Source organism: Daldinia caldariorum, assembly GCF_022478825.1.
Source record: "Daldinia caldariorum strain CBS 122874 unplaced genomic scaffold F4812scaffold_17, whole genome shotgun sequence".
Classification (NCBI taxonomy): Eukaryota; Fungi; Ascomycota; class Sordariomycetes; order Xylariales; family Hypoxylaceae; genus Daldinia; species Daldinia caldariorum.
Window position 1 is genome coordinate 341300 of NW_025953053.1, and position 22320 is coordinate 363619.

General features: G+C 47.3%; 10 protein-coding genes across 10 annotated transcripts; 4 read left to right on the forward strand and 6 right to left on the reverse strand.

The window, feature by feature from the left end:
- The first annotated feature begins 731 nt into the window (after nucleotides 1–731).
- Nucleotides 732–3793, forward strand: F4812DRAFT_144074 (HPC2-domain-containing protein). The gene is made up of 3 exons (XM_047929651.1): nucleotides 732–839; nucleotides 1145–3017; nucleotides 3068–3793. The coding sequence occupies exons 2-3, from the start codon at nucleotides 1321–1323 to the stop codon at nucleotides 3327–3329; spliced, it is 1959 nt and encodes a 652-aa protein (XP_047787212.1). The 5' UTR covers nucleotides 732–839; nucleotides 1145–1320; the 3' UTR covers nucleotides 3330–3793.
- Nucleotides 3794–4018: 225 nt separating this feature from the next.
- F4812DRAFT_462223 (NAD(P)-binding protein) lies at nucleotides 4019–5678 on the forward strand (the record flags this gene model as incomplete). Its single annotated transcript, XM_047938001.1, has 9 exons — nucleotides 4019–4082; nucleotides 4152–4181; nucleotides 4272–4485; nucleotides 4565–4680; nucleotides 4743–4878; nucleotides 4967–4994; nucleotides 5102–5195; nucleotides 5287–5429; nucleotides 5586–5678. 9 exons carry the CDS (start codon nucleotides 4019–4021, stop codon nucleotides 5676–5678), a joined length of 918 nt encoding a protein of 305 aa, XP_047787213.1.
- Nucleotides 5409–7611, reverse strand: F4812DRAFT_440878 (glycoside hydrolase family 5 protein). Its single transcript, XM_047935184.1, has 3 exons — nucleotides 7246–7611; nucleotides 6840–7166; nucleotides 5409–6748 (listed from the first exon to the last, which is right to left on the reverse strand). Exons 1-3 carry the CDS (start codon nucleotides 7447–7449, stop codon nucleotides 6038–6040), a joined length of 1242 nt encoding a protein of 413 aa, XP_047787214.1. The 5' UTR covers nucleotides 7450–7611; the 3' UTR covers nucleotides 5409–6037.
- An 818-nt stretch (nucleotides 7612–8429) lies between these two features.
- F4812DRAFT_144237 (uncharacterized protein) lies at nucleotides 8430–9885 on the forward strand. The gene is made up of 2 exons (XM_047929652.1): nucleotides 8430–8914; nucleotides 9025–9885. The coding sequence occupies exons 1-2, from the start codon at nucleotides 8661–8663 to the stop codon at nucleotides 9617–9619; spliced, it is 849 nt and encodes a 282-aa protein (XP_047787215.1). The 5' UTR covers nucleotides 8430–8660; the 3' UTR covers nucleotides 9620–9885.
- Nucleotides 9853–10479, reverse strand: F4812DRAFT_462226 (uncharacterized protein; the record flags this gene model as incomplete). The annotated part of the gene is made up of 3 exons (XM_047938002.1): nucleotides 9853–9885; nucleotides 9976–10164; nucleotides 10261–10479. The coding sequence occupies 3 exons, from the start codon at nucleotides 10477–10479 to the stop codon at nucleotides 9853–9855; spliced, it is 441 nt and encodes a 146-aa protein (XP_047787216.1).
- A 613-nt stretch (nucleotides 10480–11092) lies between these two features.
- F4812DRAFT_440881 (uncharacterized protein) lies at nucleotides 11093–12391 on the forward strand. The gene is made up of 2 exons (XM_047935185.1): nucleotides 11093–11449; nucleotides 11535–12391. The coding sequence occupies exons 1-2, from the start codon at nucleotides 11234–11236 to the stop codon at nucleotides 12165–12167; spliced, it is 849 nt and encodes a 282-aa protein (XP_047787217.1). The 5' UTR covers nucleotides 11093–11233; the 3' UTR covers nucleotides 12168–12391.
- F4812DRAFT_466789 (uncharacterized protein) lies at nucleotides 12355–15129 on the reverse strand. The gene is made up of 5 exons (XM_047938573.1): nucleotides 15080–15129; nucleotides 14466–15026; nucleotides 13532–14407; nucleotides 12867–13414; nucleotides 12355–12804 (listed from the first exon to the last, which is right to left on the reverse strand). The coding sequence occupies exons 1-5, from the start codon at nucleotides 15103–15105 to the stop codon at nucleotides 12542–12544; spliced, it is 2274 nt and encodes a 757-aa protein (XP_047787218.1). The 5' UTR covers nucleotides 15106–15129; the 3' UTR covers nucleotides 12355–12541.
- Nucleotides 15130–15887: 758 nt separating this feature from the next.
- Nucleotides 15888–16967, reverse strand: F4812DRAFT_440888 (ubiquitin 3 binding protein But2 C-terminal domain-containing protein). Its single transcript, XM_047935186.1, has 2 exons — nucleotides 16350–16967; nucleotides 15888–16275 (listed from the first exon to the last, which is right to left on the reverse strand). The coding sequence occupies exons 1-2, from the start codon at nucleotides 16885–16887 to the stop codon at nucleotides 16160–16162; spliced, it is 654 nt and encodes a 217-aa protein (XP_047787219.1). The 5' UTR covers nucleotides 16888–16967; the 3' UTR covers nucleotides 15888–16159.
- A 982-nt stretch (nucleotides 16968–17949) lies between these two features.
- Nucleotides 17950–19310, reverse strand: F4812DRAFT_452680 (putative glutathione-S-transferase theta, GST; the record flags this gene model as incomplete). The annotated part of the gene is made up of 5 exons (XM_047936388.1): nucleotides 17950–18195; nucleotides 18286–18545; nucleotides 18683–18805; nucleotides 18993–19131; nucleotides 19248–19310. 5 exons carry the CDS (start codon nucleotides 19308–19310, stop codon nucleotides 17950–17952), a joined length of 831 nt encoding a protein of 276 aa, XP_047787220.1.
- Nucleotides 19311–19464: 154 nt separating this feature from the next.
- Nucleotides 19465–21812, reverse strand: F4812DRAFT_144285 (serine hydroxymethyltransferase). The gene is made up of 4 exons (XM_047929653.1): nucleotides 21568–21812; nucleotides 21453–21503; nucleotides 21028–21392; nucleotides 19465–20939 (listed from the first exon to the last, which is right to left on the reverse strand). The coding sequence occupies exons 1-4, from the start codon at nucleotides 21613–21615 to the stop codon at nucleotides 19949–19951; spliced, it is 1455 nt and encodes a 484-aa protein (XP_047787221.1). The 5' UTR covers nucleotides 21616–21812; the 3' UTR covers nucleotides 19465–19948.
- Nucleotides 21813–22320: the final 508 nt, after the last annotated feature.

Genomic DNA, 22320 nt, shown 5'->3' on the forward strand with positions numbered 1-22320 from the left:
ACCTACCTAATTCAAGTGGCCCCATTGTAATTTTCCAGGTTTGGCCAAGTCCCCCCCCCCCCCCGTCGGTTTAAAATTCGCGTTCTGTTGCCTATGCGCCTAATGTGTTCCCCCCCCCCCCCCCCCCTCTCTCCCTCTCAAATTGTCACTGTCACGGTTCCCCTTGAAATTCCCAGCTGTTCCAATGTCACCCCCAGGCTTACCTAGTTCCGATCTTTCTAATTCGATTTTTTAATAATAAAATTTCCCACGCAACTTTCATTTCTAGCTAGTTAAACCAGGCCCCGATTTTTCTCGCCTTGTTGGAGAAATAATTCCCAATTCCAAAAAAAAATTTAATAGTAGCCATCCCCATCCCTCCCGCAATCTTCCAAAAACTCGTAATTCTCCCACCTTCTCCCCTACTTTTTCTTCACAACAAAGATGATGTCCCAAAGATAATTTCATCTACATCCATCACTTTATCGCGACTTTTCATTCTCTTATTTACGTCATCTTGTGCACCGAATTCTCGTGCACCCTCCACGGTATATTTCGAGATCGACCGCCAGTATAATTACGACTTTTTTCCAAGGCAAAGTTGAATTAACCGAGACGCTTGCGCAACCTCTGCGCGATCTTGGTGAAGTTATTCAGACCGGGACTCTAGCTCTTACGGCGCACCGACCACACGATTTTAAGGTCACGTTACTCAATAGTGTGTACACCGGTACAACACGCTCCACTAGAACCTTACCATTAGGCACTTAACTTTTTTGAGCCAATAGTCAATTGGGTGCAGTCGCTTTCGCGTACCTGCTTTACCTTTACGACCTTAGCTATAGCTTGGGGGGGTCCACGTGCGTCTATTCGTTTATTCGTCTATTCGACTATTCGATTAATTCGATTTTTCGATTTTTCGATTTACGCTTCAACAACGCTATACCTCCTAGCACTTGCTTGCATTGTCAGGAAGAAAAAAAAAATTCAATTCCGCAAAGAGATTATCATTGGTCAATGCACATTTGATACAAAAAAGAAAGTTATACAATTACCAAGACCAGCATATTTTAACCTTTTTAGACATTCACGACTACAACTTAACAACTTGAACGTTCAACTTATACAACTTACAACTTGCAACTTACAACTTACAACTTACCAGATAAATATTGTTGTTCATTTATCCTGAAGGCCTTTATTTGGTCGGATACACCCCTTATTCGTCAAAAGAGCCCTGTTGGCGCTTTGTTCTTCAGTTCTTATTCATCCAATAGAGTTTGATCCGGTGCGGTGGTATTTGGCGTCTCGGATCGGGGATTTATCTATTAGATCGGCAGGATGGCTGGGGGTTCTAGCATCGCCCCGAATCGATATAGTTCTTCACCGGAGTTGTCAAGTCCCCCTTCTATGCTATCGGGGCCCGGTTCGCCAAACGGAGAAAGCAGAGCAAAGAATGGAGAATTGGATGAGATTGTGGTAGATCCTAACACTCTCAGATATGATGGATCCGGCCAGCCCATGTTAACCAAGGATGGGTTACCCAGGAGAAAGCCTGGCCCTAAACCCGGGACCAGGATCAACAAGCGGAATAGTGCAAATCCCGAAGAAGGAGAGAAGGTCAAGCGAGCGCGGAAGCAAAAGGATCCTACCGCGCCGACTGTTTCGAGGAAACGTAAGGGGATATCTCTCGAGGGCGAGGCGGCCGAGCCGAGATCTCGCGCTGCTAGTGTCAGCGGTGGTGCAAATACTGGAACCCCGGCATCACGACAGGCTAAGATTACCGAGATGACCACACCCCAGACTCGATTGGAACCGCTTCCTCAGAGAGAGGTAAAACGCGATAGTATGCCCGGCTCTGTGTCCAGTATTCTGAATACCGACCCCGAACCCCTGCAATTCCCTCGTCAGCAATCGCAACCGTCCCCTCAACAGCAGCAGCAGCAGTTAGCCAGGCCGAGTGCTCCATCACGGAGGAGTGGTACAAATTATGATCCGATTCGCTCATCAAATTATGACCCGATAAGAGAAACCATGGTCACACATACGTATTCTAATCCGATGAGCGGATCTCCTCGTGGACCTACCACTACGAATACCATCAATCGTGCAAGCGCATCTCCTTCGATTGCCAGTCTTGTTGATCCGCCTGTACCGAATATTATATCACCTGTTCCATCCCATACTTCTTTTGCTCAGAGCACACAACAATCCCAATCACGCATCCATAAAGAATCTAGCTCAATGCCGGAGTCCCCTAATCCTTTCCGCAAAGACTTTGTACCTCCGCCCGCGCCGAAGCCGCCCACAACTGAGGGCAAGGAGGGTAAAGAAGGTAAAGAAGCCAAAGAGACTAAAAAGCCTGCGCCAACCCCTGCACAGGGGGTTACCTCCAAGATCGAGATCCGTCCCACATCTATTACCACAATTGGCGCGGCCAGCACAAAGAAGACGTCGACCAAAAACCATAGCACCACATCGTCGTCGCCTCGCATCAACGCCATGAAGGATACGCTAGTCCCCCCTCTCCCGCACGGGCCTGAGCGTTCTATCCTAGACTTTGGTAAAGCGGAACCCGGATCTGAGTTTAATGCTCCATCGATCATTCTTAATATCCCTCTCAATGGAGAAACGAATAAATATATTAACTTCATGCGTATGGCTGAGGAAAAGTATGGCTGGGACGCCCTTCATCCGCGTCAGGCTGAACTCAAAGCACGCAAGGCCCGTATCGCTGCCGCGTCTGCTGCCTTGGCCCAGAACGACTCTAGCCGTGAGGGTGACGAGATGTCGGTTGATGAGTCAGAAAATGAGGACTCGAACGTCGAAATGGGCGGTACGAGTGGACCGGATAAGCCGGCCGATGGCAAGCCCGTAAAAAAGAAGAGACATTTCAAAGAGGACGAGTACGACAAGGATGACGACTTCGTCGATGACTCGGAAATGCTCTGGGAGGAACAGGCAGCGGCTAGCAGAGACGGCTTCTTCGTCTACTCCGGTCCCTTAATACCGGAGGTCGAGAAGCCGGAATCTGGACGGTACGTATATCACCTATCTATAGCACTTCGATTATACTAATTTAATGTAGTGGTGAGGGCGCACCTAAGCGAGGACGTGGCTCACGTGGTGGTCGCGGTGGCACTCGCGGAGCAACGACGGGTACGGGAAGAGGTAGGGGAGGTGGTCCGGGATCCCGAGGGGGGGCAGTGAGAAAGCCACGGATGACGAAAGCTGACAAAGCTCAGATGGACCGCGAAAAGGCAGAACGAGAGGCGGCCTTCTTGAAATCGACTAGCAGCGGGTCTTATAACGTTCTGCACCCCGGTAGTCCCCAATTCGCAGGATTGTAGGCTGAGCCTAACAGGTCTAACCCCGAGGATACCGGTATTGAGTAACAGGGGCATGTAATATTGTACACACAGGCGACATTGATATGATCGCCAAACAACGGACACGGTGTCCGAAGGATTCATGCGCGCGGGCCAATGCTAAAGCTATGGGTTTTGTTTTGATACCACGATGCTCTTAACCGTGTCAGGGGGTTTGGGATTCCGGCGTATGCTTTGTTTACTGACTGCGGGTGACTAGATTTGCTTCGGCTCTAGAAGTGTAACATGTATACATTGTTTTAATTCTCTGAATCAATAGTGCAGTGACTTGAATGCTAAATTTCGTTATTTATTTCGTACACGAATATCATCTTCACACACGATAATATTTGACTACCAGCTAACCGTGTTGTCTAGGTCCGTCTTGATTGGTCTATCTCAAGCTGAACCCCCACCATCTCTCATTAACGGGTTAGATCGGCCCAGGATGGAAGCCCTGAGCATTCACAGGTGGACTCCGATCTCGAGGCGCATGCAATATGTCTCGTTAGGTGGCTTATGGAGAGCTATGTAACACAAGGCGGGTTTATATCTATAAAGTCGGGGTCACTCGTCCGTCTCTTCTCTCTTACACTACTTTTCTTTATTATCTACCTCTTGTTAGCGCTCGATCTCATTCGCCTTCTCTTAGGAAGTAATTGTTTATCACAATGGCTTCTTCTCATCCGCTTTCTGCGTCGTCCCTGTTTTCACTAAAGGGCTGGGTCACCGTCGGTTGGTTTTATTCTCAGCCCCTTTTCCTGTCTTGCTCTTCCCCTCTTTTCGCTGACTTTTTCCACGCAGTAACGGGCGGAGGAACAGGTGTTGGACTAAGTAAGCCCCCCTATTTCCCCGATTCACTCGTCCCCATCTCCCATTTCCTATGTTTTTTTCCCCTAGCCGTCTAACACGAACCCCTCCTAGTGACTGCCCAGACTCTGGCTGCCAATGGAGCTAAGGTCTATATTACCGGGCGCCGGTTTGATGTTCTGGAGACAAGCGCCCGCGTCCACGGCTCGCCAGAGAGGCTGGGACCACTTGGGGGCAGTATTGTTCCTATCGAGATGGATATCACGTCGAAAGACAGCATTAGGGGAGTCGTCGCCGAGATCACACAAAAGGAGGGGTTCGTGAACGTGTAAGTTCTTAACAATTCTCTTCGCTATTCATCCTAGCTCTTCAATTATCCTTTCTCTGCTGACCTTTGATCTCAATAGTCTTGTAAACAACGCAGGGGTTTGGGCTGGACGTCCCACCGCTACAGCAGAAGACGGACCGGAGGCTTTCAGCGAGGCCTTGCTAGCCGAGAGTAACGAGGACAATTGGCAGAAATGTAAGAGGCAGCGTTCACTTAGCTACAAATCGATAAATCGGCCTGACGAATCACACTTATAGCATTCAATGTCAACTGTACTTCTCAGTACTTCGTTACAGCCGCATTTCTTCCGCTCCTAGCCAAAGCCGCTTCCGGCCCGACCGGGAAAGTTGGCAGCGTGATCAATAACGGCTCTGTGAGCGGGCTTCTCCGAATGTCAGCATGAGCGCTTCTACTACGTATAATGTAACATCGGGTGCAAGATAGGGAGATCCTGTACTGACCGGTTACAATTCTTTCGCAGGACTCAAAACCGCCAGTTCTCGTATAACGTAAGATAGCCACTCTCCTCCTCCCTCCCTCTCTCTCTCTCTCTCTCTCCATCCCCCTATCCTGCCACTGCCATGCGGTACTTCCGGGCAGAGCTGACAAGTTGCAGGCCAGCAAAGCCGCATTCCTACACCTAACCCGCCAGATGGCGCTCGAGCTCAGCCACGAGAAGATCAACGTCCGCGTGAACGGTCTTGCGCTAGGTAAAAACGCGCCAGTTCCTTTTCGCCTTCCTCCTTTTGCATGCATTTTCTCCACTAAAGGTACGACTAACCTACCTCTTACTTAACCTAGGATACTTCCCGTCGGAGATGACGACGGGAGATTCGAACGACGAGAACGAGAGCGTTGCTTCGGACGAGCAATTTGCGGCCTTTATGAAGGGCATGGGCGCCGAGAGGGTCAAGCGTATGGGTACGCCGCAAGAGCTTGCCAGCGTGAGTGGTTTTTATTTTGCTCCCCTTTTTGGTTATTTATACGAACATTCAGATTCCCCTTTTTTCCTCTCTAGGGGAGATACATTAAGAGACTACCTAGGTAGGTAGGCAATAGATCAAAGACACTTAACTGATGATTCGCTGGCCTTCATTTAGGTTATTCTTACGCTTGCTACGAACGACTTTATCTGGGGCACCATTTCGATCGTCGATGGCGGCATGACTCTAACTGTTCCTGCAAATATGTAAATGGATACTGGCTTGGGGTTGTTCAGCTCGCTATTCATGTCTGGGTGCTCAAACGGAAATTGCGAGATGGCTGTCACTATTCTTTTATTCGTTTGCAGAATTATTCCATCGGAAATAGGCATATTCGAGTCATCCTCAAAATCTCGCTTACAAATGGAAAACTGATCCCTGGATTGGAGAGGCCCGCGTATCTTAAAACATGTGTAGTGATGCCATATTGAGTTACAAATATATCCCTACTACTAGTTGGAGCAATCAGGTAGAATTGACCCCCTTTTCCGATAGTTTATCCCTATCTATTAAACGATATCCTCTTGAAACATTCTTCTCCTACATACCCGGTACATAGTTCTGGGGGTTTAGAGGCTATTCACAGCTTTAGCGTGCTCGTAGACCAGCGTCTGCGCCTCTTCGTCGTCCAAGTAAATCGTGAAACCGTCGTTATGGTTCCGGCCGTACGAGTACCCCGAGAACCCGTACTGCCAGTACAAGTCCGACATGCCCTCCTCAAGCATGATCTTCTGCCACCCGCCTTCGACTTCTAGCCTCGTCGCGTTCGCGGGCGGGATCCCGTTCTGCTCGCGCACCTCCGGCGTCATCCACCCGTACTCCTCGTGCACGACCGGCTTCCCCGCCTCCCGGCCCGCGGCCGCGTGGTCGCGGACCCACTGGTCGGCCCAGGCGATGGTCTTGGTCCACCAGTCCGGGTACGTGTGGAAGACGCCGAAGTCGACGTTGGGCAGGGCTATGTTGGCGTCGAAGTCCCCGCCGTCCGACCCGTTGTACGCCCAGTCGTCCGACTCCCGGCGGTTGAAGCCGCCTTCCCCGCCCCACGTCACCAAGTGGTTCGGGTCGACGCTCTTGACGAACGCGCTCATCTCGTCGATCCACGCGGTCAGCGTGTCCGCCGTGCAGGTCCCGCTCACCGGGAGGTTGCGCACCGCGTCGGCGCCGCAGCGCGGCTCGTTGGCTAGTTCCCATGCCAGGATGGCTGCGGAGTCTTTATACCGCGTGAGGAACTGCTTGACGTATCGCTTGTAGGCGTCTTTGATCTGAGGAAGTCGGTAGAACTAGGGATTGAATTAGTTGCATTATCCAACCAATAGGTTTGGAATACCCTCAGCGAGTCTAATAAGCTCTTTTTCTTTTTTTCAAACTTACATCATCGTGGTATTTCCCACCAAGATTAATAGTAAAAACGTCCATACCACCGTAATCGGCCCAGTTGTTAGTAAAAGTGACTATCAGCTTAATTCCGACCTTCGTTGCAGCATCGACGACCTTATCGAACTCGGTGATGTTAATAGTAGAAGTGCCATTAGCCCACCATTGGAAAACGGCATTTGTCGCACCCGCGCCCTCACCACCGTACTGTGGGAGACCTTGAGGGTCATACGTGGCATTCTTGTCGTTGAAGCCCCAGGTGCGGAATACTCTCAGGCCTGCGTCTTTGGCGGCGGCAAGCCCGAGCTCAACGTCAGTCGCGTTCTAGATCATGGAAAAGCAATTAGAGAAAATCATCCACCAGAAAAAAGGGGGGGCGGGGGAGGGGGGGACGACTACATACGCTGTCGAAGGGAAAATAATACGCGTTGCTCCCGGCGAAGTTGAAGTCCTCCCCGTCGAGTTGGAACTTGCCTCCTTTGACGGTGACAAAACCTTCGGGAACTGCTCTACCCTTATTATCATCGGTCTTGCTTACGGGGCCCGCGTAAACTCCTCCGCTTGCGAGCAGACCGAACGACAGAAGACTTGACAGCGTGATGGCCATTTTTTTTAACGAGTGAATTAGTTAGTATGAAAACCACATGCGGTCATTATGAACTATTCCGTGCTGGCTTAAGGTAGATATAGCTACCTCTTATGTATTTCACGACAGGCCCCTTTCCCCAATTCGGATATTTCCTTTTTGGGAAAAACGGAGGCCTTTGAGCCGCGTTACCAGGATCCGATCTCGCCAATCGAGCCTCTTGGTAACATCAAGAACCCGCGCTTCGGCCATTTAGGGTTAAACTATTTTGTGCTATTTGACGTGGAGAGTGGCGTTCATAGGTTAACGCAGCGGCCCAAAGCTCTGCTTAGGAATTTGGTGTCGTTTGTCGGAGACCAGACAGGTCCGTTTGTGGAGACGTGAGATGATCGTGGGTGCGCGGGCGCCGAAGTTTTGGGGTTTTTTATTGTTTATATTTACTAGAATATTTTTTATTATTTTTTATATTTATTATAGCATTATTCATAAATATTTCAAACTTCCTAGGAGTCTATATAAGCTCGTGATTGAGCTACTTAATCTCCAATCTAGCATGGCTTAGATGGTTATAATTACATACTTGAGATAAAAATAGTTTTGTCGGTACATGTAGTTAAATATAGGTGACTACCTGAGCCAAGGTAGCTACCAATATTGAAGGATTATTGTGCTACATGATTATATGCTTTAGATTCTGATCTGATACACGAGTAAACGCCGTGGCGGTATGAAGTAGATAAGCAGTACTCGTTTTTCTTAAAGGGGGAAACCAATAGTAAGAAGAAAATGTCCAGAGTAGGATGATTGGAGGTAAATACAAGAGAATATAAAAATATAATAGGGGAGGATACCTAGGTACCTACCTAGGTACCTAAGTGCATAAGCTTCTGGTATAATAATAATTGGTAAGATTGTATGATCGTTTAATGATCCGATTTTAATCCTATGAGCTGGGATGCTTTATGAGATGCATCTGGGTTGTACATACGTATTCCGGGGGGTAAACACTCTAATTTATGATACGGGGTGCGGCTGAGTTATGGGGGGTGGGACAAATCTCGTCTATCATAATTGATACCGATTCAATATATTGTAGCCATACCTACTCTATCCAGGTGCCTAGGTTGGTAAGTTAAATACCTACCTGTTGTAGATATATATTTCCTCCCTGATCATGTTTCTTCAGTCCCGAAGCTTTTTTCTGTTTGCACACCATTGTATAAGTACTATAAATGACAAATTTAGGACCCCTTACTACGGCCTATCAGCCCCAAGGCACTGGCTGCCACTCGATACACGTAGGCTCTACCACCGATGGCGTGTGGTTACAGTACGGAACCACCAGTGGTTGTCTTCCATCAAACTTTCGGCGTTATGATGGCTACTACTATTCTCCAGGGGTTTGTCCAGAGGGGTATACCTATGCCTGTACAGCAGGTGTTGCGCTTGGAACGTCTAGTGCTACTGTCGCTACGTGCTGTCCTAGGTGAGTGCAATCGCACCAACTGCCTATTTGTTATACCAACCTAGTAGAGGATGCATAGAGTGGTATAAACAGAAACAGTAATTAGACTAACAAGTCTGCTAACAATATAGTGGCTATACTTGTAGTCGCGCGGGCCCCAGCGATCCCAATGCGTGCCGGTCAACTATGTTGTCGCCTACTGCTTTTATTGTGGATGTATTGTCATATTCGGGAGATTTTATAACAAGTATTGGTACCAGCAGTACTTTTTGTGATAGTGGCAGGGAGGTCTTTGCTAAAGGGCTTGCTGTCTGGAGGGCCTCAAACGACGCCGAATGGCCTGTACCAACTACTGTCAACTTACATATTACTACCTCAGCTGAAAATACATCACGAACGACACCAAGCATAGCAGCCACGACATCTGAGACGGCCGAGGCACCCAATACAACAACTGAGTTGACGGGTAAATCCGACAATCTTAGTAATGGTGCGAAAATAGTGATCGCTGTCGGTGTATTATTCGGTGTTCTCTTGTTCGTTGGAGCCATTTTGGCAGCGTACCGTATTGGCAAGAAAAAGGGTAAACTTCCACGATCACTTGGTAGTGATAATGAGAGACGATATGAGTTTGAGACCCGGGAAGAACGGTTCAAGCAGGAAAGAAGCGTGGTGGAGATGAACTCTGTAAGAGAACCTGTCGAGTTAATGAGTTTACAGAGGTAAATTCTATTGGCTTTGGATATGGTTATTTCGGGTTGGAGTCGACCGTCAAGTAACTGCCATGAACTGATGTTATAACCCTTAAGTTTATGTAGCAAACTAATAGCATTTATAGTTTTACAATAATACCTGTAAACCTTACAGTGTGTCACTGTAATATTTCTAAAATAATCTGATCTCATGATCTAAAAGAATAAGATGTAATTCGCGCTTAGGTACCCCCTTATGCCGTGACTTCAAGACGTCGGAAACTTCTCCCCTTGGTCCCACTATCCCAGCACAGGAAGTCAATATTTATTCACAGGACTCGGCTTGACATGATTTCAAAGTAACTGAGAGGGGCGGGATTATCAACTTACGTGCTCGATAATACAACCATCTTCCCAGCGGTATCGGTCAACAATCTCGCCCATTGAGTTCCTGTAGTTAAGCCAGGACATCTCGCCCTCGAACTTAGTTCGTAACACTGTTATCGACTGGCTCCCCCAAATTGGGGCAAGGATATCTAAAGCGTTCTGAGCTCCGTTCTGAGCCAGGGGGTTGTGGTTCTATATAAGATAGATAATCGAGTTAACGACTATCGGCTTTGCAGTTGCAGAGTAATTAGGGGTAGATAAGTATGCTCATCTATTGTATAAGCTTACGATGTATTCGGGAAGGATGTACTCGAAGGCCTTATAAACATCCTTCTTAACAAGGAAAAGGTCCGCGAACTCGTTAAATCTCTTTTCGGTCTCTTCTGCCGAAGGTGATGGTGTGATCCGTGTGCAAAACTTAGAAGTTCCTTGACGCTCAGTAATAATCGGAGCGGCTAACACCACGAGGGGCGCCGATACAGCGGTAATAAGAGTGAAGGCGCGCATGTTGACAAGATAACTCCCGGTGAAATACTTAATAGTAATTTGGAACTCGTAGAACTAGATATTGTAGAAAATAGGGACATATTTATATCATAGTATCATGATTTCATGGTAGCATTATGACATACGACCCAACCCTGCTGCGGAGAGGCCAAGCTTATCTTTAAAAGATGCCACGAACATACGAAATATTACCCGTTACCGGCTATATATATGTATATCCCCTCCAACTATGAGCGGTATACTAAGTATCCTGGTGATGTCTCCTCTCACTAAGCCATGGATATCTATATTTTGCTTAATGGTAAGTGAGTGGGCTTTTTTTTTGGCTTGACGTCGTATGTAAAAGTTGCCAGCCCTTTAAGATCGCACTTAGAAACGAGGCGTGCACATCTGTAGCCAACTTGTGGCTATTCCAATAGACGATAAAATCTAGGATGTAAATTTGGTATATGATGCATCGCTGATATAAAATATACCTTAGTAGCAGTATACCTTGGTAGTAATACACCTTAGTAGTAATATTATACCTACCTGTGGTAATATACCTTAGTAGTAACTAATGGAATATGCTTTAGATGACTTTGGAACCAACATAATACCTTAGTGATAATATGCATTAGTGAATATCTATTAAAAGGGATAGTATATTTTAGTACCAGGTACACACTTATAAACAAACTTAACAACGTTCTAAGCGATCATTTGGGCATCTCTAATAAGTTCTTCATCAATTCATCACCCATCAATTCCCGTGATGCATCCTTTACTTGATCCGTTTCTTAGCGAACAGTTGATGAGCGAGCCTCTTACTTGCTATGCGGCGGATTTCGAAATACCACAGCTCCGCAGATGCGTTTTTGACCTGACTTCTATCGACTGGAGTCGTTCGCGTGGGATTGCTGCCGGGTATGATGGGTATACTTGGAAGATCCGGATCCGTGGGCATAATCGCCCCTACGCTTTAAAATTGGTAAGTTGCCTACCTACCTCAGGTACCTATGTATGCCCCGAAGTGTTTTGGGTTTTCTACTTACGATTTCAGTTTTGGGAGACAGAACCGTACCCAGGTTCTGGTCAATACTATGCCGCCCAACGAGAGTGCCAAAACAATGCGGTACTGCAACTTAATGCAAGCTGCAGTTGAAGATGTCGAAAGCCCACCAATTATGATAAACCCCAACCCGAAAAGCAAATCCGACGCTTTAAGGAACACCTACATGTTTTCCCAGGAAGGTCGACAAGCTGGGCTACCTAATGCAAATTTTGAGCCCATGGTCATCACGCGGATTCCACGGATGAGACGATGTTATGGCTGGGTGAAGATCAATTACTCCACTCTCCGTACCTGGCCTCAAAAAGCCCAGCCGCACCCCTGGATCGACGAGAGACTGGTACGATATGTTTCTCCTGGCAAGGATCACATCGCAATTATCTACGAGTATATCCAGGAAACGGAAAATGGTAACGATCCGAAAGTTGTGAAAGAAGTTACGGATTTCCTTTGGCGCGCTGGTTTCGGTTATAGCGTTGCTTCCTTGGCGAGGAATTGGAAGAACGGAGTTTTGATCGACCTTTCAGATATTGTTCACGCTTGCGGGTATCAATGGCATGAAAGATGGTACGGTCCGAGGGAGGTAGATAAAGTACTAAGGGATGACGGGATTGGCCTATTCAATAATCGGGTATGATCATTTATTGAAGCTAGTCGATTGGATGCGCCTCCGGAGCCGCCGCAGCCGGCAGCCATGGTTGATCCCGAGAGTCTGGAGTAAATAATACCTGTGGAAGCTGAGGTTGTCCTTACTCCAACGCCAGCTTGTCACGTCGCAGAGCATGCAGTAGGTAAAACAACTTCGTTGTTCCGCAAGGAACTCTAACTACAGTTGCTTTTAAGCCAAAGCTATATACAGAACAACTCCTTTGTTCCAAGGAGTCTCAGGTGAGACTCCTAACTGAGACTCCTAACAGTATGTGGGGTGACGTTGTGAGAGACGTATCGTATACAAGTAAAAAAGAGAGGTAGATATCATGGTTTCCCTCCAAGTAATGAAGCAAGAGGGTATTATTTATACTTCAACCCAACCTCTGGCATCTTTATTCTATCATCTGGCGCTGTCGTAAATGCGCATTTCCCAACTCCATCCTTTATTTCTACTACTCCCCACTGGACTGGCAAAAGATAAGCCTCTTCGCGATCTTCCTCGAGGACGTGACAGGCGGCGCTGATTGCCATACTATTAGTAGATACCATGTTCATAGTCCCATCGTATGTGCGGAATCCTAGTGCTGCGATCACTATCACGATCAAGCCTCCAACAATCAATGCTAGGTGTTTCTTGTTAGCTATGCATACCCACGGTACTATTGCGTGCGGGATCGGTACATACTGATGAGGACAGCAAACGGACTATGCCCACACGTAGAGAATGAGTATTTAAAGTCGATTTGGCCAGCAGGGCAGGTCTCCTGAGAACCATCTGCGCATATAGCTGTTATGCGAGCCAGGAATAAGCTCTGCGATACAAGCCAATGGATTATGCTGGAAGTCGTATAAAGTGGTATGCCGTAGCGCAGCGGGAGGGAGATGAAATAACTCGATCGCTGGATTCCCACGGGCTCCGAAACGCGCAGCGGTTTCCGCCGCTTTCTATACATGCGACTGAATTCGTGCTGGACAAGAAACGTGCTCAGCATCGTGTTGCAGAATATATAAAGGAACGAAACGACTAGCTGCGGGAGATTGGCTAGAAGTACGTTTGATATCAGGCCTGCCGGGTCTTCCAATGGCAACCCGATACAAAGATAAGTATACGGGGTGAGCGTGCCGAAGCCTAGCTGCCAAAGCCCGGAAATTGTTGTGGGGATTTTTCGACGACGAAGGCTTTTGAAGGAGTTTCCGAGAAGGATTCCAGCAATAAGAATGACAAGACAGCATCTCGAGTCGACTTAAGTCAGCCCCTTAAAAATCTTAAAATACTACACAACTAATTCGCCATCGCTCAGGTAGGGAGTTTTGGCATAGGTATTTTATATAAAACATGTAAGTACTCACGAGAATAACAGAGTGAACCACTGTCGTTTCCTAGCAGCGGAGAACCAGAACTTCCGCCGTTTTTTCCATTCCCGAGCTTCGCGGTTGAGGGTCAATGGTTGTTTCACGAGACGATTCTTCCATGGTCGACGTCGTATAAAGTCGTCCTTGGTAGCAAGGCACATATCCACGGTTGTCGGGTCGGGATTCCGTATGAAAGAAGCGATTGCATCGCCAAGGGTGTATAGAACCATCCCTTCCGCGTCGTCGCGCTTTTTCTGTTGCCATTTCCGTATAGCCCAGATACAAAGCATTACTAGAATCTTGATAAAGTTGAAACCGCATATAGTGTACATGATAGGCGGAGAGTATTGAAAATGACACTTGTTGGCGATCGTACTGGGAGATTGCACTCGGCAATACGATACTTCGTATCTCCTAGGCCCCAGAAACCATCTTGTTACTGGGAATTCTGGTTCCTTAGCTACAAAGCTTTTTGTGCCATTACCAGCCGCCCACATGTTTTTCGCCCAGTTGTCCGAACGTGGTACAATGGAGACATACATCAGCAAGCTATCGTCGTCCGGGCCAGTGTCATTCTTTACGAATATGACGGCATTCCCCTGAGCGGCAAAGTAGTCGTTATACAACGCATAACAAGAGGAGATGTTCATCCTTTCCCATTTATCGCTGGACATATCCCGTTGCATGGTGTGAATAATCTCCGTGTAATTACGATTATTTGGGTTGACTCTTTTTTCTTCCCACCCAAAATCTCCCGCTCGATTGATTTCTGCTGTGGTAAGGTCCCATCTGCTACCATTTGCAAACGAGTTCTTCACAACAGCAACGGTATAATCATTTGACGCAAGTGATTGGAAGACAGCGGAATTGTACCTATTACATGCAAATTTAGCTTGTTCAACAGTTGATTAATATTTATATTTTGTCTTACATCAGATGGATAGGAATAGACGTAAAGGCTAAGATATACCAGGCCAGCCGCCTCCATTTGCTGATATACTGGAGGTTCCGTAGGCTCGGTACACCAATATCAAGCCATATTCCTTCTTGATGTGTTCGGTCTTGTTTGTGAGATTTAGCATGATGAGCGCGGTCGACATCAGCTCGAGTTGGAGCCGCCTGGAGTTGCATGCAATAATTCGAAGCTGAAAGCATACCGGTGCTAAGGCAGTTGATCAAAAGATGACACCATTGATCCATAGATTTAACCTCGCCACAGTCCCCTTCGTAGATAGTACCCACGCCGTTTTGGCTATCATATCGAGAGATTGTGTATAGCGTTATACCAAGGTTCGTAGCGAAGATAATAGTAATGAGCAATATTTGCATCAAAATTGCTCTGCCCCGTCTTGAGAAGTATATACGCTTACTATTACTCTCGTCATCTTGAACCTGAGGGATCCATTGAGAAAGGATACCTTTCTTCGCAAAGTCACAAGCCCTGAAGTCATCTTGTTGTATTGATCTGACAATGGGCTCTTCTTCGGAGTCGCTATCACATAGCGTATCAGTTTTTAAAATCGAACATGGATGGAAACCCCTTACCGCAACTCTCCACGAGCATAGATCATGTTATGTGGCTCAACAGTTTACTATAATGTAAATATTGCTTGCTTGATAAGTCAGGAGTGGTGAAGTATCCCCAACTAAGCCATTTTATTTATATTAATAAATGGTAAATAGCCATGCTAGGCAAGAAGGACGATACTTCGCCATGGGGCTGACGAGCCTTGGCTTCAAAAGATTGGCCAAGGAGTCACGCAAATTCATAGCCACTAGGACAACCTTATTCAAAACGCCCAGTATTCATAGTCCTACCCAGGAGCCAGGAGTTGGAAGACGCGAAAGTTGGGCCGAGAGCAGTATTGAAGCATGCTTCTCAGCCTCATGGAAGGACAGCTTTTAGTGTTTTCAGGAACTACAATGAATTATATTGAAGATAAAATATAAGTTAGTGAACCTTGAAAGAGCATGGTAAACTTTTCTCGTGGATAGTTACCTAACCTAGTAAAACAGCTTATTATGAACATTTTGGAAGCTTGCTGTGTTAGTTATTCAGCTATTACAGAAAAGTCGACAAGTTACATATCACTACAAGACATCGACCGTCTAAGCAGAAGAGCACCGACATAACAGAAGCCAGCTGAGTACAAAGGAGCTTAGCTACCTAGCCAGCTAGTGTGGTCATTCAGAATAGCGAATTTGGGGGCAAGGCAAATACGGTAGGTAGGTACCTAAAGTACCTAGGTAGGTGGGAAGTTTCGGGCGTACCCAGAACAGCGCCGTAACTCTTAATTATTTTAATTTCTTTTATAGACCTAATATGCGATATATGTAACCCGAAATTAGTGGACTGATATAACTTAGGCGATATCAATGGCCAATTGTTCTCAACAACGCAGTATTAAATCCCTCGGAGTTTTCAACATCAGGGATGCCAAGACTGTGCCTCATCACAACTCCGCGACCCTTTCACATGCAGATATCTCAGACATCCGGAACTATCCTTCTTGTTTTGTCTTACTAATGGATTTGGTCACTGCATCGCCGCAATGCTCGCTGTCCACTTCCAAACGGAATCACCGAATTATACCCCAAGTACCCTGCATAGCCCGACTTGTACGACTATCCGCAGTACTCTGGTGGACAGGGTAATCCGTAGCTATACGCATTGTAGACACCAATGGGGCAGTCGTCGGCACTTGGAAGAAATTCGAAAGTAGTGTCATTAGATGAAGTCACTGTGTTCGCGTTAATACCAGGTACCTAAGGTAACTTGAACTCATCCTCCCAGGGGGGGTCCTAGATAACTTACAACCAGCCACACACGTCCCTGCCGCGAACATGCAGGGCCCAACATCGATTGTATACGCGTAGCCCGGCTCCATGTGGATGGGAGGGAACGGAGGAAAGGTACCAGCTGTCGGCTGGTTATTGTATGTAGTCTGGGGGCCTGGGCAACTACCGGCCAGATACCCCGTGAACAGAAAGGAGCCGCCGCCGTGATATTTATAGTACGAGTTGGTGAGCTGCTTCTGGCGGGGGAAGAGGAACTCGAGCGTGCAATTGGCGTCGGCGCGGGACGCCGGTATGTCAAAGTTGAAGATTGACGAGACGTCGTTAGGCGTGATACGACCGATTGATTGCGGCCCGAAAGCTCTGTCAGGTTGGCATTTTGAAACCTGCGTTATGTAGCTTGGGGATTCAAACTCGCCGGCTTCTAGATAGGCTGGGCAGCCGTCTTTCTCGTTACGTGTCCATTGATGGTCCTCGAGCCGTCGCTTCGAAAGGAGTGTAAACGGTGTTGCCCCGACAACGCCCAGGTACGCCAGAAAAAGAGATAGAGTGTGCATCACGACTTAAAGAGAGTTAGATTCCTGAAGGTGAACTGGATTATCCAAGTATATTATAAAGGAAAGTATGATATATCATGAGCATAGTATTTGTCTCGGTATAGGTATTCACGGGAAACAGAGGCTCTTATACCATTCCTCAGCCGATTCAAGTGGCGTCAAGGATCATCATGAGCTCACAGTGCGTATGATCAATAAGCACATAAGCAATTGAAATTTGAATCTTTGCTCTAGTCTGAAAAGAAATGCAGCGCTGATAGATTGCGGCCGTCAATTATAATTTCCCGATGGCTTCGTGCAGATTACACCCAAGCCTGACTACCTAATAGGAGTTTTCGAAACTGACCTTCTGATGGATGAGACTGCGCCTAGCCTACTGTTTGTCATGGCCCGTAGCACAACAACAAGTAGTCATACCCTTTTAATATGCATATGGTAAGCAAGTTTCCGCGAGTAGGTAAAATATATCTAATCTTTCATGACAGTTTGAATGTCGTAGAAGTGCCGTTACTGCCGGAAAACGCGGTTCTCGTTGTTGTTTCACGACAACAGTCTCTGTCGTGCCAATACATATGCAATGCGAATATGCTTCCTGACTCATGTCGATCCGCGGAATACTACCGCAGATAGGCGGATAAACTGATGTAGACATGTTCCTCTTGATTGCTTTTTGTTTATTTTCCTTTCCCTTATTGAGTCCGTGTAACGCGGAACTCAACAACAGCACGTATCTCACTTTTTAGGATACTTGCAGTGAACATCGAACAAACACTACTTACCTCCTATGTATTACATTACAATTTATATATTATGATTATAATGGTTAGTTGACTTTAAGTTGCTTTTCGGGGCTTCACATGACAATGGAGAGTACTGATTCGAAAGTCCAATTAGGACAGTTGTTTATTCGTAACAAGCCTCTGGGCGAAGCCTCAATTTGTTACGGCCATTAGGAAAAATGTCCGAGGCAAGGGATATATAAAGTTAGACCTCAACTTCTCAGCCGCAAATTTATGTCTCCCATTCATATATGTATAATACATCATAACTTCCATAGCACCATCACGGGACCCCCCTACCGGCTCTTGTAGCTTTGGCCAACTCGGACTGTGCCAAATCTTCCGCATAACGCTTGTAGATAGGCAAATAGTGCTCTTGCTCGCTAGTCGTCTTCCTAACGCTCTCTCGGCTTGAACTCGCGTCCAACCACTTCCGCCACCGGGCCCAAGCTTCTTCATCCGGTCCGCCCTGCCCGGGCTCAGGAACACGTAAGCCGCCCTTGAACTCCTCGAACACCCAGAGACGAACCTAGATACATAACCCGCAGCCGTTAGAAACTCCTATCTCGAAGAATACCGGTTACTAAGAAAAAAAAAAGGAAAAAAAAAGCTTCCTTACCGCCCAAGGGATCATCACAATATCCACCAGACTCAACTCAGGCCCAAAGAAAAACGGCCCCCGAGGATCCATCTCCCTCGCGAACTCCAGAAGACGTGACCTAAACTCCCGCCGGAGCTCGTCGAGCCTCTCCTCTCCTCCGCCCTCGTGCTTCAACGGCTGGAACTGCAGCAGCCGGTGGAAAGCCGGTACCACGCGGCTCGTGACGAAGTCGGTCCAGATGCGCGCCCTCGCGCGCGTGTAATCGTCTTTCCCCGCCTCTGACAAGACTAGGTACATATCCCCCGGCGTGTTAGACAATGATGATGGATGGTCAGGTATATTAGGTAGGCATGTCGTTTGCATTAGGTAAATACAATGCAATGCAATGCCATACGATACGATACGACGGACTTACTATGCGGCTTGTGGTCGGGATAGTGGTCCTCGAGATACTCGCACAGCACGGTGCTCTCGTACAAGGACTTGCCCGGCGCGACCTCGAGCGTGGGCACGAGGCCGCGCGGATTGGCGCGCAGGACTTTTCGCTGGTGGGTTAGCCTGTTCTTCCTCTCACGTACCGCAGGTATCAAACCAGGACGGGGTTCAAGAGGAGTCTTCAGGAGACATATATATCACTCCTTGGTTGTCTCAATAATACTCAGACCTGGCAAAAAAGAGAAAAAAAGGGAGGGGGAAGGGATGTGGGAAACAACAAGGCTACTTACGCTCAGGTCCCTTATGATACGGGTTGATCTCGATATACTGGTACGGGATACCTTTCTCCTCGAGCGTAATCCACACCCGCTGTACGAAAGGACAGAACCAGCCTGCAAACAGCTTCAACGGCTGCTCGGCCGAGTGTTCCTACGTGATGACCGGGTCAGCACAGGTTGTAAGTACCTAAAATACCCCCCCTCCCGTTTTATTGTCCGCTTCCGGTCTCGAAAGTCGGTATACACTTGGATTTGGGTGATACGCACATCAACTGTCTTCTTGGCGAGACCAGTTGCGACTGGATGTAAGTCAGCATCGGGATGGGACATGTTGATCGATGATCCGGTTAAATGTGTTTCTTTGGAGGAAGAGTCTAGGTGAGGAGATTATATAAATAGAATTATCAAGACATATCTTGCGTAGATGTTAGTGTGATAAGTCGAAGATCTTCGTTGATTTGTAATTATACCATTAGAATCAGTGACTGTGGTATGACGTGATAGATGGAGCAGAGCAAGTATGAGGGGGAAATTTACCCACTATCGTCACCATTAGTTTTACTTATAGAAGTTGATACTTGAGGAATGCCACTGCTACACGAAACGTGTAGCTTATATCCCATTGAGATTTATCCTTGTATGGGCATCATCCTATCTTCCTTATTATCTACACATAAAAAAACATCGAATGGATATCAATTCCTTATAATCTACTGCGTTGAAGCAGTGCCGCCGAAGACCCAGACCCCAGAGCTGTACCAAACTCCGAAGCACTTATGATATTTGCAACGCCTGATGAATGCATGCAACTGTCCTCTTTTATCATCCTTAAATTCTTTTCCGTAATGAAGCCTATCCCGTTTCCACAAACCAGAGAAAAGTTGAGTTGCCCCTCTTTCGCCCCCAGATCTATATGTTGAACAATACCTCTCCGGTGTTCATCGTAATTCATTCACGTACGTGGTAACCTAGATGCCTGCATCCAGTCTCCATCCCTCGACGGGAAGAGGGAAGGTCTGGGACCAAGAAGCGATCTCCTTCCTAAGAGCGTTGATTCTGGTGTTGTCTCCCTCGGACAGCTTAGCTCGGAAGTCCTTGAGCTTGTTAGCTTCCTTGGGTAGGCTAGCCTGGACCTCCTTAGCTATTTTGATGCTCTCGTCGATGTAGCCAGCAACACGCTCGAAGTCTTGCTCTCCGAATCCACGCGAGGTCATAGCTGGTGTTCCAATACGAATACCGTACGGTGTCAAGGCGGACTTGTCGCCGGGTGTAGCGTTCTTGTTGCAAGCGATGTTGATCTGCTCCAAGACGGCTTCAATACGGGCACCGTCAACGGCCTGGGGTCTCAGGTCTAGGAGAACCATGTGAGAGTCGGTACCGTCAGATACCAACTTGTAGCCAAGAGCCTTGAACTTGTTCTCCAAAGTCTTGGCGTTAGACACGACCTTCTCCTGGTACGCCTTGAATTCAGGAGTCTGGGCTTGCTTTAAGGCAACGGCTAGAGCAGTGATGGTGTGGTTGTGAGGACCACCCTGGTGGCCGGGGAAGACGGAAAAGTTGATAGCAGACTCCAGATCGTAGAAGGTCTGCTTGCCAGTCTTGGGATCGGTGCTTCGGACACCCTTTCGGAAGAAGATCATGGCACCACGGGGGCCACGGAGCGACTTGTGAGTTGTAGTAGTAACTATATCGGCGTGGGGGAAAGGAGACTTGATAACCTCAGCTGCGATCAGGCCGGAGATGTGAGCCATATCGACAACGAGATAAGCTCCGACCGAATCAGCAATCTTCCTCATGCGCGCATAGTCAATCTCACGGCAGTACGCAGAGGTACCAGCGACGAGAACCTTGGGGCGGAATAGTTGAGCGTTCTCCTCAAGTCTGTCGTAGTCAATAATGCCAGTGTCGAGGTTTACTCGGTAAGGCATGGTCTCGAAGTAAGTCGAAACTGCCGAGATCCTACGAGTAGCAGCAAAGTTAGCCACCGGCAACGAGTATGGATTAGAGGTTAGGGGTTAGGGGTTAGGTAGCTGCAGTAAATTCCTACTTTCGTGAGGGGGTTTGGTATCCGTGACTCAGATGACCACCGTGGGGGAGGTCCAGACCCATCAATCGGCCTCCAGGAGGCATGATAGCCTGGTAGACTTGCAAGTTTGCAGGGCTACCACTGAGGCACTGGACATTGACACCCCATTGTTCGGGGTCGAGGTGGAAAGTCTGAAGAGCACGCTTCTGGCAGAGAAGCTCGACCTGGTCGATGTGCTGGTTTCCACCGTAGTATCGAGCACCGGGGTAACCTTCCGAGTACTTGTTGGACATAGGAGAGCCAAGAGCATCGAATACAGCGCGCGAAGTAACATTTTCAGAGGCAATTAAGATGATGGACTCCCGCTGTCGTTGAATTTCCTTTTTCTATAGTGACAATCGAATCAGTTACAAGTTGAATTGACTTGAGTATTTGAGATAATTTACCATAATTTCCGCGACCTCCGGGTCGGAGTCGACGAGAGACTTCTCGAGCAGCTAGAGTGAGTCAGCATGATTATACTCGTGAAGGTGAAGTAAATTTTGAAGCGGTGTTACTGACATCCTTATGCTCTTGAGAGAGAGCGTAGGTAGAGCCGTTGGCAGCCATTGTATAAAAAATCGAATGAGTAATTCGACTATAGATTCAGAAATAGAATTAGATGGGAAAAGATCTCTCGCCCCTGAAGAGATTGTAAGTTTTTAGTTTTTTTTAACTTCTCTTTTTTTCAGAGAATTAAAAAGTGTTTGATGAAGGAAAGGGAAGAAAGGTTTACAGAAGGCGAGGGAGAGGGAATAATATTTTTCTTCTCCTCCAATTGGGGTTTGGTGGGGTTTCCCTTAAGTAATAGACGGCGTAGGTGGTGGCACCTTATCCCAACTAACGGCGGGGTACTTGGAATTGATAGGGGACAAATTCCTCTATGCCTGTATGCCCAGTACGTATGCTTACGCTTCTCGCTGCTTACTCTTACCTACCTCTCCTAGCGTTAACCCGCTGGCCCTCTAGGATCCGGAGTTACTAGCGAAGTAGCTTAGCGTCTGTCTTTTTGGGACGGCCGATCCACTTGCATACCTAGCGCTTTTACTGGAATATCGGCGCCGACGTCGGTGAATCGGCTTATCCATCAAGGTCCCTCCACTTCTGACTATTATGTCGGCTATCCTTTCAGCTTCAAGGCCGTTCTGCACCTATATATCAGGGAATGGTATAAGAGATATCATAACAAATCCTAGCCTAGAAAATTTCATAATTACAGCTAATTGGTCTTATTCATAAACCGATCATTTGATCCCCCTTTTCTCTTTAATATCC